Source organism: Microtus pennsylvanicus, chromosome 10 (genome assembly GCF_037038515.1).
Source record: "Microtus pennsylvanicus isolate mMicPen1 chromosome 10, mMicPen1.hap1, whole genome shotgun sequence".
Lineage (NCBI taxonomy): Eukaryota > Metazoa > Chordata > Mammalia > Rodentia > Cricetidae > Microtus > Microtus pennsylvanicus.
In genome coordinates, this window is record NC_134588.1 from 62,501,901 (window position 1) to 62,515,017 (window position 13,117).

At 43.8% G+C, this 13,117-nt stretch overlaps 1 protein-coding gene across 6 annotated transcripts in view; it reads left to right on the forward strand.

Moving 5' to 3' along the window:
- Abhd6 (abhydrolase domain containing 6, acylglycerol lipase) overlaps positions 1 to 13,117 on the forward strand; it is a 45,622-nt gene that overhangs the window by 31,308 nt on the left and 1,197 nt on the right. For all 6 annotated transcript variants that reach the window (XM_075988536.1, XM_075988539.1, XM_075988537.1 and 3 more), the window contains 6 exons: positions 2,419 to 2,575; positions 3,752 to 3,865; positions 5,108 to 5,240; positions 7,883 to 8,040; positions 12,467 to 12,521; positions 12,677 to 12,777. In XM_075988536.1, the coding sequence (XP_075844651.1) occupies positions 2,419 to 2,575; positions 3,752 to 3,865; positions 5,108 to 5,240; positions 7,883 to 8,040; positions 12,467 to 12,521; positions 12,677 to 12,777 (718 nt within the window). The remainder of the gene's footprint in view (positions 1 to 2,418; positions 2,576 to 3,751; positions 3,866 to 5,107; positions 5,241 to 7,882; positions 8,041 to 12,466; positions 12,522 to 12,676; positions 12,778 to 13,117) is intronic.

The following is a 13,117-nucleotide window of genomic DNA, read 5'->3' on the forward strand; positions in this document are numbered from 1 at the left end:
ACACACACACACACACACACGCAGGCAAAACACCCATATACATAAATTTTTTTTTAAGAAATTAGATTTTTTTTCCTGATGTGCTGATATATGCCTTTAATTCCAGCACTTGGGAGGCAGAGGCAGGAAGATCTCTGTGAGTTCAAGGCCAGCCTGGTCTACATAGTAAGTTCTGAGACAGCCAGGATCACATAGAGAGACTCTGTCTTAAATAAATAAATATAAAATTAAAAAAATTAGAATTTCATCAGGAAATGCCATCTTGCCAGTTAGGGTAGATCACAGCCTGGTACCAAAGGAGGAACTGACTAGAAAAGCTCGTAGTTTGGATATCTTTAACTCATAGCTAAATCTGTGTGTTATTCCTGGCTTTTGTTCCATCATTCCTATAAGGGCAGGTAGAGAGAAGGTGGAAGTTTTTCTCTCCCCAGTTCTGGCCCAAACTAAATAAATCAATTTTCTTTTACCAGTTCCTGCTTCCTGAATTTTTTAGAATGGCTAGTAAGGGACATAAGAATTCAGTGATGTAAAAGGATTATTTTATTGCATGTTTGTATTTTTTTAGTGAACTTGAGCATGTTTCCTATGTTTGTTCAACATTAATATCTCTTCTGCTCTAAGTTATCCTTCCATTTATTTTACCCAATGTCGAATTAAGTTTTTGGCATGGTCCATATCAGTTTGTACATATTAAGGATATCAGTCCTGAGCTGAGGGTGTAGCTCAGTGGTAGAATGCTTACTTAGCAGGTGTTAGGCCCCAGGTTTGTCCCAAGAGAGGTGGGGATGAGAACAATCTGCGGTTATCCTATTTGTTTCAAATATTACCTCTAGTTTTCCCCTTGAATTTTAGCAAATGACATACTTGGAAAGAGATCATTTTTTAAATATAATGCTAACCGCTGTTTGTCGAGTATTACCATGTGCTGTGTCTTGAATAAACGTTTTTTGTGTGGCTTGGGGCTGGAGAGATTGCTCAGCAGTTAAGTCTGCTGCCCGTTCTTCCAGAAGGCTGGAGCTTACTTCCAGCACCTGCCTTGGGTGGCCCACAATGGCCTGTCATTGCAGCTTCAGGGGACACAAGGGGACACAGTGCCCTCTTCTGACTTTTGAAAGCATTATACTCACATGCATACACACACATGTATATATACACACATGTGAACACATGGACACACAAATAAAAGCAATCCAAAAAGCTTTACATGTGGATTATTACATTTAATATTGGCCATAGCCTTGGTGGAATACAATGTTTCCCCCTTGTTGTCAATGAAGAATTATACATTTTAGGTCATTTAGCCAATAGCTGGGCTATGAATGAGCAAACAAACTCATGTTATAGAACCATTATTTAGAGTACTAAAACAGGCCTGCTTTCTTCCTATAAAGAGCCTTAGGCAAGCCAATTTTATTACCATTTTAATGTTTTGAGTAGGCAATGCAGTCATTGCAAAATGATCAGAAGGAATAGTCCTAGCTCTCCCTGACTCCTCTCTTCCCCTTCCTACTCTTTACCCCATTCTCTGCTTCTGCTCAGATCCTTGATGGTGCCTTGTGATACACCCACACTTTTTGTTTGTAGATCCAAGTAAACATGATTATATAGCCGCGGGTCATACAAAACGTTAACATTGTTTCCGCTCACTTACTTTTGCAAGACTTGACTGCTGCTTTGGTATAAAGTCTGTTACAGGGAAGATGCCTGGATAATTTAACTTTCTTTTATCTTTGAAGAGATTTTTTTTTTTCATGCTGAGTGTTCAGTTTGTTTCAGTAGTAATTTTGTATTGAAATGGACTAGAGGCCAAACCACAGCTTTGCCAAGGCTTATATAACTAACAGCAGCTGAGCCTTCAGCCGTCCTGTGAGGAACGAAACCAGAGAGCAGGCAGTGCAGAGAGGTCTTGAGCAGTAGTTAGTTCTGGAGTCTTGGGAGCACTCTAACAAAAGGTGTGTGTAGTGTCCCGTTTGTTTTTCATTGAGCTTTGAGAGCTGCAACAGAAGGGGTTGTGTGTAGTGTCCTGTTGTTTGTTTTGTTTTTCATTCAGGCGCTAGTTCTTTATGACTTTTCGTTTTCCCATTTCTGTTTTACCATATATTAACTGCACAGCGTAATGAGTTTTATGATGATATCTCCATGCATGTATGTAATGCATACTGATCCTATTATTCTCCCCTGTTCATCCATCATCACCCCCCCCACACACACACACAAACACATACACACCCTGTTACCCTTCTGCTTTCCAAACACATGTGACATGCTTCTCCTCTTAGTGCTCCTTGAGGGAGAAGTAAAGGACGAGAGCTGGGAGAAGCATCTGCGTCGCCACCAAGTAGACTCTCTAGAGAGGACCTGTGCCCCTCCCGAAGTCACTCCCTGAACACGCTTGTGTCTTGCCTTTCTTCACCGTAGGTACTGGCGGAGGACACTGGGTATGCAAGTCCGCTATGTGCACCATGAGGACTATCAGTTCTGTTACTCCTTCCGGGGCAGGCCAGGACACAAACCGTCCATCCTCATGCTGCATGGTTTCTCTGCACACAAGGATATGTGGCTCAGCGTGGTCAAGGTACACTCCAGACTCTTCTGTCTTAAAAGGAGAGGGGTGGGAACACAGTTCAAATTCATCTTAAAATTAGCAAAGTACATTGCTCAGGGCTTTTCTGTGTTTCCCTGCCTGCCCCCAAACTCCTCATCCTTCTGCTATTTGTTCTTTTTTCTTTCCTTAATCATTTAGAGAGATGGTCTTGATCTGGCAGCTTTTCAGACTCCTTTTCCAAGTCATTTTTGTGCTGTTGACTTGCGTTGCCTCTCACTGTATTTTGGGAGAGTGACTAGCTAGCTGGTGGAGGGTGAGACGGAGGCTGGCATTTGTCTCGAGAAAGCAGCATCCTACTTCAAATAGGACAACTTCCGAGAGATCATAAATGTCACTAGAAGGGAAAGCGCATGTGCCATTGGGTTACTTGTGCTCTTTCCAGATGCCGCCATGAGGACAGCCATCTTCAAGCCTTTAATTCTTTTTGTCCCTCCTTCGTTAAACATCCTTGGTATGTTTTCAGACTCAGGGCTAAAAGTCAGTGCATCTTTTAAACAGAAGAAAGGTGATTTGGGAGAATGATCATCTCAAGAATTAGATCTTGATGAAGAAATAAAAGAAAGTTGAAACCAGCCTTATGGCTTTGGGGAAAAGCATTGCTCCTTTGACTCTCGTCTCTGGGAACTGCTCAAGGCTCTGAGAACCATCTCTCCTGGTTCCAAGACAAATAGCCACGTGGCTGGAGGAAGTATGGCATGGGAAGGAAAAGAAGTAGCACTGAGCAAACAGTATTAAGAAGTTTTAAGATGTTGGCTTAGAGGGAAAAGCACTTGCCATGCAAGCCTGGTAAACTGAGTTTGATCTCTGGAACCCACATAAAGGTGGAAGGAGAAAATTGATACTTAAAACATAATGGCAAATATTTAAAAAAATTAAGTGCAAGATGTAAGCCTGCTAGCCTGAGTTTTGCATCCTCTCTCCAGTCACCCACTGAGCCTCTCTTCATCTGTGTGCATTCCTGAGTTCCTCTCCTCCATATGAGGCTCTGTTGATACTTATTCACATGTATCACGGAAGACATGTGGAGGATCAGAAACATAGTTTCAGTGACTCTCTGGGTCACTGGGTAGAGGGCAGCTGCTACCTCACCAGAGAAATGGGCAGATGTGTTTTTCTAGATCACATACTGACTGTCTGGGTCTTCAGTTCCTTCCGAAGAACCTGCACTTGGTCTGCGTGGACATGCCTGGCCATGAAGGTACCACCCGCTCCTCCCTGGATGACCTGTCCATAGATGGGCAAGTTAAGAGGGTTCACCAGGTAAGCCAGAGGCTTTACTTGAACTGCCTAGATTGTATCTTCTCACATATGGAAAGCAGGCAAGAGTTGCATACTGGCTCATAGCCACGCTGTAGCACATTCTGTCTCCAAGAGATTGCAAACAAATTGGTAGCCTAGGGATATCTTTGATCCGTTCAGGAGAGCCTGAACTCGTTACAGATCTATTTCCTTTAAGCCTATTGTACTTTTTTGTTTTATTTTTTGAAATAGGGTGTCATGTAGTGGAAGGTTGCCTTGAACTTCTGATTTTCCTGCCTCCACCTCCCAAGAACAATGATTACAGCAATGTGCTACCAGGAGTGTTATTTGTGGTGCTGGGAATCAAGTACAAATTAAGGAGTTCGTGCATGCTAACCAAGCACTCTACCCACGGGGTTACATCCCTTGCGATTCGTACATGAAGAAATGTAATCTGGGCAGTTTCTCAGCCCTCTGAAAAGGCATTTAGCGTTCCCCTGTGGAGGTCTATTTTTCCGCTTGTTTGGTAGGGGTAGAATCTTTGCATTTTGCTGTATTTTAGTATCTATCTCTGGCTCTCTCTTAAGGTTATGATTACCCATGAGCCCTATTCTTAACAGAATAGTTTGTTTCAGGTTCACATTGATTTTTTTTCAAAATAAGGATATTTAGTTGATAATTTCTGCCTCCACTATTAAACTATATATTTTAACTAGGGCTTATTGTCTGGCTCTTTGCTGTATCCTCAGCAGCTAACCATAGTTCCTTGTAAATAACAAATACCCAGTAATATTTTTCCAGTGAGGGACAAGTGTATAGATTGTTGATTGGACAGATGTCTAGTCAGAGAGGGCTTCAAAGGAAGCAGGAGCCATCAAACTATGGCTCCAGAGCTGCCACCTACTTTTGCTCACTTAGGTATGTATTGTCTCTGGCAGCCTTTGTGACCCAGCAGCTGAGCTGAGTAGTAACAACAGAGACCAGATGAACCATAGGAAAAAAGCACTGCTGCCTTGACCTTTTACAGAACAGTTTATGACTTCATAAGGGGACCCTTGTTGTTTGATTTTATATTTATAAATGACCCTACAGCCATATGCGCCCTGTAAAGCAAACTATAAATCCGTTACAGTACTAGATACTGGGTGTGATCGTGTCGGAGCCAGCGGAGTGTTCAGTTTTACTGAGGGGAGGCGTCTCTGCTCTGCAGTCGTCACTGACGTCTCAGCCGTAACCATGCTTCCTTGTCATTTCTCCTCCTAGTTTGTCGAGTGCCTTAAGCTGAACAAAAAGCCCTTTCACCTGATAGGCACCTCCATGGGTGGCCACGTGGCTGGAGTATACGCCGCTCAGTACCCATCTGATGTCTGCAGCCTGTCTCTTGTGTGCCCTGCTGGTGAGTGACGTGACCAGAGCAACCTCACCGGTGACTTGAATTTAAAGAATCATCCACACAGCTTCTGCTGTGGCTCCTTTAAAAATTTATCCTTCTGATATAGACCCCAGAAATAGGCATTGCTTGTGTAATGAGAACCATAGCCGGGCTGAATTAACTGGAGCCAGCCCTGCTCCACAGAGAAGGGGGGAGGGAGTGGAAATTTAAGATTGATTGTTTACATGTGAAAAGGTGGAAACAAGCCCAGTGGTGCAGTGGTGGCGCAGACCTTTAATCTCTGGAGGCAGAGGCAGGCGGATCTCTATGAGTTTGAGGCCAGCCTGGTCTACAAGAGCTAGTTCCAGGACAGGGACCAAAGCTACAGAGAAATCCTTTCTTGAAAAAAAAAGAAGAAGAAGAAGAGGAAGAAGAAGAAGAAGAAGAAGAAGAAGAAGAAGAAGAAGAAGAAGAAGAAGAAGAAGAAGAAGAAGAAGAGGAGGAGGAGGAGGAGAGGAAAGAAGGAAGGAAGGAAGGAAGGAAGGAAGGAAGGAAGGAAGGAAGGAAGGAAGGAAGGAAGGAAGGAAAAGGGAAACAAGTTAGGATCACATCCTACCTACATTTTTCTTTATATGATTTTAATTTTTTTTAAACTTTTTTATATTTTATAAAAAAGTTTATTATTTATATTATTTTTTTTAAAGATTTATTTATTTATACAGTATCCTGCCTGTAAGCCAGACGAGAGCACCAGATCTCATTATAGGTGGTTGTGAGCCACCATGTGGTTGCTGGGAATTGAACTCAAGACCTCTGGAAGAGCAGTCAGTTCTCTTAACCGCTGAGCCATCTCTCTAGCCCTATATTATTTTTTTAAACAATCTTTGCTCATTTTACACACCAATCTTAGTTCCCACTCCCTCCTTTCCTCCCACTCTCCTCACTTTCCCCCACCCCACCCAACTCAGAGAGAGTAAGGCTTCCTATGGGGAGTCACCAAAGTCTAGCCCATCACTTTGAGGCAGGACCAAGGCCCTTTTCCCCATATCTAGGCTGAGCGAGGCATCCCTTCAAAGAGAATGGACTTCAAAAAGCCAGTTCAAGCACTAGGGATAAATCCTGGCCCCACTGCCAGTGGCCCCACTGGAATTCTTTTAAATTTACGGAATGTTGACAAGGTACTGCAGAATCCCATATGCCCTTTACCCAGTTCTGTCTGTTGTGAACAGTCCACATCAATCACACAGTGACTGTGTCACAACCAGGGAGTCAAGCTTGGTGCCCGACAATTAACTGAATCCCAAGCTTTATTTGAATTCGATTTCATTTTTCCAACCATGTTGTTTTTGTGTATCAGAGTCCAGTATAGGATACCACAAGATATTAAACCTAAGAATAATTATATATATATATATATATATATATATATATATATATATATATATATATGACTTTGGGGGCAGTGACGATATAAATTAAAAGAGAAAAGATGTAAAGGCTAACGGAAAAAAAGGAATGTCATTATTTGATCATCTGACAGGATCTGACTTTTTTATGATGCTGAATGTCAAATGCAGGGTTAGTCCTACAGGCTAAGCAAGTACTCTGCTACTGAGCTCCATGCCCACATCTTAAGTTAGTTTGTTTCTAATAGAGATGTCATCTTAGAACAACTTCTAAAGGATATTTCAGGAAGTTATGAGGCCATTTTTGAAAGCTTTTAAGACCACCTGATGAAATTGCCTGTGCTCTCAAAGGACATATTCCATGATTAAAATGAAAGAGGAGTCTCTGTGAAACAGTATTGGATCTGAACAATTCTGGGCAGGTTGTGTGAATCCTCGCCCATCCCCCAAGTTAGGCTCTTGCTACGGCTGGCTTTAATTCGCTGTGTATGTAGCTTAGGCTGGCTTCAAACTTGCATTCCTCTTGTCTCAGACTCCTGTGTGGCGAAGATTACAGGAGCACACCATCTCAGCAGGCTTTTCTGGACATAGATTTATAATGTGTGGTTTTCTTTGGGGGGTAGGAGAAAAAATTGATGCTTAGTGTCTTCTTTGGTCCACTTTGTTGATGTGGGATCTCTTTCTGAACCTGGAACTTGCCAGTTATGGCTAGTCTTGCTAGCAAGCTGGCTACAGGCTCCCCTGTTTTTATCTCCGAGGGTTGAGATTGCAGGTGGCTATACAGCTTCTACAGGGAGTTCTAAATGCCCATCCTCATACTTACGCAGCAAGAGCTTCTTATCCACTGAGCCATTTCTCTGACCGTAATATGTTGGTTTCTATAGGATGGCTAGTATTAAAGATGCAACTGCCTGTCTGTTTTTAACATAAGGTCTCATGTAGTCAAGGCTGGTCTTAAACTCCCAATCTTTCCACATCTACCTCCCAAATTCTGGGTTTCTAGGTCATGCCTAGCTTTTCCCCTGAAATCTAGTCTCAAAAAAAAAGAAGAAGGAGGAGGAGGAGGAGGAGGAGGAAGAATAAAGAAAGAAAGAAAGAAAGAAAGAAAGAAAGAAAGAAAGAAAGAAAGAAAGACAAAAGGATCTCCTAGTGAAAGAAACCTGACATATTAACCTGAGTTTGTCACTGAACATGTCCTGCACACAGGCACATAATACATCTGAGAGGTGTATCATCTGGCTCTTTTGTTTTGCATCCCAGGCTTGCAATACTCAACTGACAATCAGTTTGTACAACGGCTCAAAGAGCTGCAGGACTCAGCTGCCATTCACAAAATTCCTTTGATTCCGTCTACCCCAGAAGAGATGAGTGAGATGCTCCAGCTCTGCTCCTATGTCCGGTTCAAGGTGCCCCAGCAGGTATGTGTGTCACAGCCACACCCTTGTCCTCCACCCAGCCTCCCCAGCGTGTCCTCTGGCATCTACTGACTCCATTCTGTCTGCTCCAATTGTTCAGCCTGTAGCTCACCAGACACCACACTGAACACTATGGTAAATGTATACACAGGGAATTTTCCTGGGCAGATGTAGTCCAGTGTGGGAAGCAGACAACTAATAGACAAAAATTTACAAATTGAAACCAATTTTAGAGGTGAAGTGAAGGTGGTATAAGTATTTAAAATGGGGAGATAGGGGTAGCTTGATAAAGTAATTTGAGGGGCCATGTGAGGAGTGGAAAAAACATACACAGATTCATGGCCATGGAAGAAAGCAAGTGGCTGAAGCCTAGAGAGTGAAGGAGAAAGGAGCTGGAAAGAGAGACAGGGGCTAAATCACATTCTCCATTTTAAAAAATTAGAAGACTCTTAGACTTGTACATTTAAAAAGAATATTTTGAATGAATCCAAAGGGCTTTTTATCTATGAGCGTTATATTTGTTGGTGCTGAAACTCAAAAAATTTTAAAACACAAAGATAGACATTTGCCATAAGAGATGATAGCTTGTTACATAGGCACCAAACAATAGTGTGCTTTTAAGAGAATGCGGGCGAAAGGCAATGACGTTGAGTGACATTGAGTATGAGCACAGTGTGACCTCGTGGTCTCCAAAGAGCTGCTCTGAGAAAATCTTGTAGTATGTGGGAATGAGTCTCTTTTTTCTAAGCGTAGTAGGAGAGCCACTGAAGGACTGTAGGGGACACAAATAAGAACAGAGGCTACTTAGAGTATGCTGTGGCTTAGAGATGATTGTACGGACTGGGATAGTAGCACTGGCTGAGATGGGTTGTGAGAAAAAATGGACAGGACTTAGGGTGGGTCGGAAGTGGTGGTGAGAAGGAATGGACAGGACTTAGGGTGGGTCGGAAGTGGTGGTGAGAAGGAATGGACAGGACTTAGGGTGGGTCGGAAGTGGTGGTGAGAAAGAATGGACAGGACTTAGGGCAGGCTGGAAGTGGTGGTGAGAAAGAATGGACTGGACTTAGAGCAGGCTGGAAGTGGTGGTGAGAAAGAATGGACTGGACTTAGAGCAGGCTGGAAGTGGTGGTGAGAAAGAATGGACTGGACTTAGAGCAGGCTGGAAGTGGTGGTGAGAAAGAATGGACTGGACTTAGAGCAGGCTGGAAGTGGTGGTGAGAAAGAATGGACTGGACTTAGAGCAGGCTGGAAGTGGTGGTGAGAAAGAATGGACTGGACTTAGAGCAGGCTGGAAGTGGTGGTGAGAAAGAATGGACAGGACTTAGGGCAGGCTGGAAGTGGTGGTGAGAAAGAATGGACTGGACTTAGAGCAGGCTGGAAGTGGTGGTGAGAAAGAATGGACAGGACTTAGGGCGGGTTGGAAGTGGTGGTGAGAAAGAATGGACTGGACTTAGGGCGGGTTGGAAGTGGTGGTAAGAAAGAATGGACAGGACTTAGGGCTGGTTGGAAGTGGTGGTGAGAAAGAATGGACAGGACTTAGGGCGGGTCGGAAGTGGTGAGAAAGAATGGACGGGACTTAGGGAGGGTTGGAAGTGGTGGTGAGAAAGAATGGACTGGACTTAGGGCGGGTTGGAAGTGGTGGTGAGAAAGAATGGACTGGACTTAGGGCGGGTTGGAAGTGGTGGTGAGAAAGAATGGACTGGACTTAGGGCGGGTTGGAAGTGGTGGTGAGAAAGAATGGACAGGACTTAGGGCTGGTTGGAAGTGGTGGTGAGAAAGAATGGACTGGACTTTGGGTGGGTTGGAAGTGGTGGTGAGAAAGAAAAGTGAGCAGTGACTTCCAGTTTTACCCAGACTGAATGGGTAAAGTAGCATTTTCTGAGCAAGGAAAGGAGAAGAGGAAGTTCAGGTTTGGGACATATGCTGAGTTCCATTTTGGATATATCAAGCTCAGATTGCTTTTGAGGCCTCCAAGGGATGTGTCAGACAGGCAGTTGGATATTTAAGTGGTGCCGAGGGAAGTCCAGGCTAAATGTAAAGCTGGAGGCAGAGGAAGATATTGAGGGCCGTGTGTCTGAACAAGGTCATTTGACGAAAAGGAACAGAGAGGAAAGTCCACAGCTGAGACCTTATAAACCCAGATTATCTCCCGCGTCTTAAACAATGAACCCTGCCTCCGGGTGAGGTGAGGTCCTTCTAGGCTGTGAGAATGGACGCTGTGCAGACTTTGTGACCGTGACTTAGTTACTAAGGGCAGCACACTTCTGGGGAAGCATCCCAATTCTGTGTCTGTGGTGTAATCTGTCCTCGATATCTTTTTAGTTCTGAAGTGGCACTGTCCTCCTCTAGCTATGATACCTTTAGAATATTGTTTCCATGCTTTCAGCTGTCGGGGATGAGAAAACACTGGGAGAAAATACATGTTGGCTTCAGAAGCCTCTCTTTCCCAGGGTAGAGACATGTGCCATTGAGTCCACTAGGCCATCTTCAGGTTGTGTTTGTTCACAGGAGCTCTGTCCTGTATAAGACCAGGCCTGTCTATCTCTAGCCTTTAGCAGCATACTCCCATGAAGAAGGTCCCACTTATATAGGTTGCATAGGTGGTGGATATAGTATAGGATGCCTTAGTATCAGAGAAAGTCAGTGGATATGTAGGTACCGGATAGAGAGATGTATGAGTTAATGCATTTGTTTGCTTGTATGTCTTAAGGCTGCAGGATGGAACGGTGAGTGGATGATGGTTGTTGATTGGTTGGTTGTTTGATTGGATGGGATGATGGCTGGATAATGTATGGGTGGAGAAAGGATGGATAAGCAACTACAGACATGAATACAGGATTCAGGGAAAACAAGATGAATGGATGAATTGAACAGTCAATTAAGCCAGTGGTCCTCAACCTATGGGTTGCAACCCATTTGGGGGTTGAACAACCATTTCACAGAGGTCACCTAAGACCATAGGAAATATGAGATATTTACATTACAGTTCATAACAGTAGCAAAATTATGGTTATGAAGTAGCAATGAAAATAATTTTATGGTTGGGGGTCACTACAATATGAGGAACAGTGTTAAAGGGTCATAGCATTAGGAAGGTTGTGAAGCACTGAATTAAGCAGAGTTGGAGAAGCAAGAAGAAATGTCTGTCATGGAACACAGTGTTATTAAATAACAGTCATTTCCCTCACCTCTGTGCTTCTACACAGAACCTCTGTGATTCTAGCTATGCTTTAGAGAGCTGGTTTAGTCCAAAGCAGCCGTGGTTTAATATATTAGTGAGCTTTCTATCATGGTGGGAAAATACCCAAGAGCATCATGGGTTCAGAGGTTACTTGGGCTCTTCACTTTGGTGAGGCAGGACGTCATGGCAGGAAGCATGCAGTAGAGCAGAACCGCTCATCTCATGGTGGATGGGAAGCAGACAGGGATGGAGCCAGGGTTCCAATATATCGTTCAAAAGCATATCACCAGTGACCTCTCCAAGTAGGTCTCACCTCCTAAAGCCCAGCTCCCAGTGGCACCACAGGCTGAAGACCAAGCATTTTTAGTGTGTGGCCTTTTGAGGAATATAACACTAGTCTTCCCAACTTTGGTCTGCATAAGACTCCTGAGAAGGTGTGGTGAAGGAGTCTGGACCTGTTCCCTCATGGATGAGAGGACTGACAGCTACCTCTGTGAGCCCTCTGCTTTGACTTTGAGTCCTGAGGCAAGGAACTCCTTTACAGATGGCCATAGCCACCTATTTGGGTTAGTAGCCCAAAGCTTGGAGATCTGGCCTGTCTATATTTGCTCGGTGCATGCTAGGCTAGCACTCTGTCAACTGAGCTATGTATGTCCCCAGCTCCATCATTGTTTATAGGATCATCAGTCCTTATGGTTCAATTTTGTTCTGCATTTGAATAGTATTGCCTAATGATCTGATATTTTGTTTACCCAAATTTTTGTCTTGAATTAAACCAAGAGTTTCTCAAGATGCCATGCTAGTGTCTTTAACATAGTGTGCAGACCTCTGGCTTTGCAGCATTTCCCAAGTTCCTCCCTAGTTTTTAATTATTACTGTTTTTTAATGTGAAAGGTGTTTTGCCTGTATATTTGCGCACCACATGGATGAAGAGCCTATAGAGGCCGGAAGAGGGCATCAGAGCCCTGGAACTGGAGATACAGATTGTTGTGAGCCGCCTTGTCTGTGCTGAGAATCAAACCAGGTCGTCCAGAGCAGCAAGTGTTGTGACTGGGCTGTCTCTCCAGCTCAGTTTAGTTTTTTTTTTAAAGCCTCCCAATTATATTCTGCGTTCTGAGGGTTCACAAGCCCAGCCCTAGGCAGTGCGGGAAAGTGCTGAGCTTTCTTTCCTGTGCTGCCCCAGAGCCATAAGAGGCTGGAGGAAGTGAGACTTCTCTTGTTTTCTAACTTTGCATTCTTCATCCTCAGATCCTTCAAGGCCTTGTTGATGTTCGCATCCCTCATAACGGCTTCTACCGGAAGTGTAAGTAGCCCTGCTCCAGCTTGCAGCTTAGTGGCTGGCTTCCTTATAATTTGTAAACCTCTGTCCGTAGAGTGGTCTGAACCTGATGAAGCTCTAGCTGTTGTGGTACCTGTGTGACCCTGCATACATTCACTATGTGTTTCTTTCCTTACAAGTGTTTTTGGAAATCGTCAGCGAAAAATCCAGATACTCTCTGCATCAGAACATGGACAAGATCAAGGTCCCAACACAGATCATTTGGGGAAAACAAGACCAGGTATGTCACAGGGCCTTGTGGAAAAAAAGCAAGCAGTGATCTGTAAAGTGGGCCTCCCTAGTGGTTTCTTGTGTCACAGTTCTGTGAGCTGAGAAAAATGACATTTGATTTTTATGCTCCACCATGCTCTTTTCTGCTTACCCCACTTGAGGGTGCTGAAAACCTCAAGTTGATGAGACTAAAGCTCAGAAACAGCTTGAGCATTTGAGGTCTTTGCTTTTGCCCATAAAGGATAAAGAAAGGGGCCATTGGCTGGGAAGACCTACAGGTGACTTTGATTAGCCCTAGGGGCATGACTGCAAAACTACCTTCAAAGGAGAATATGGAGGGAAAAGTGATC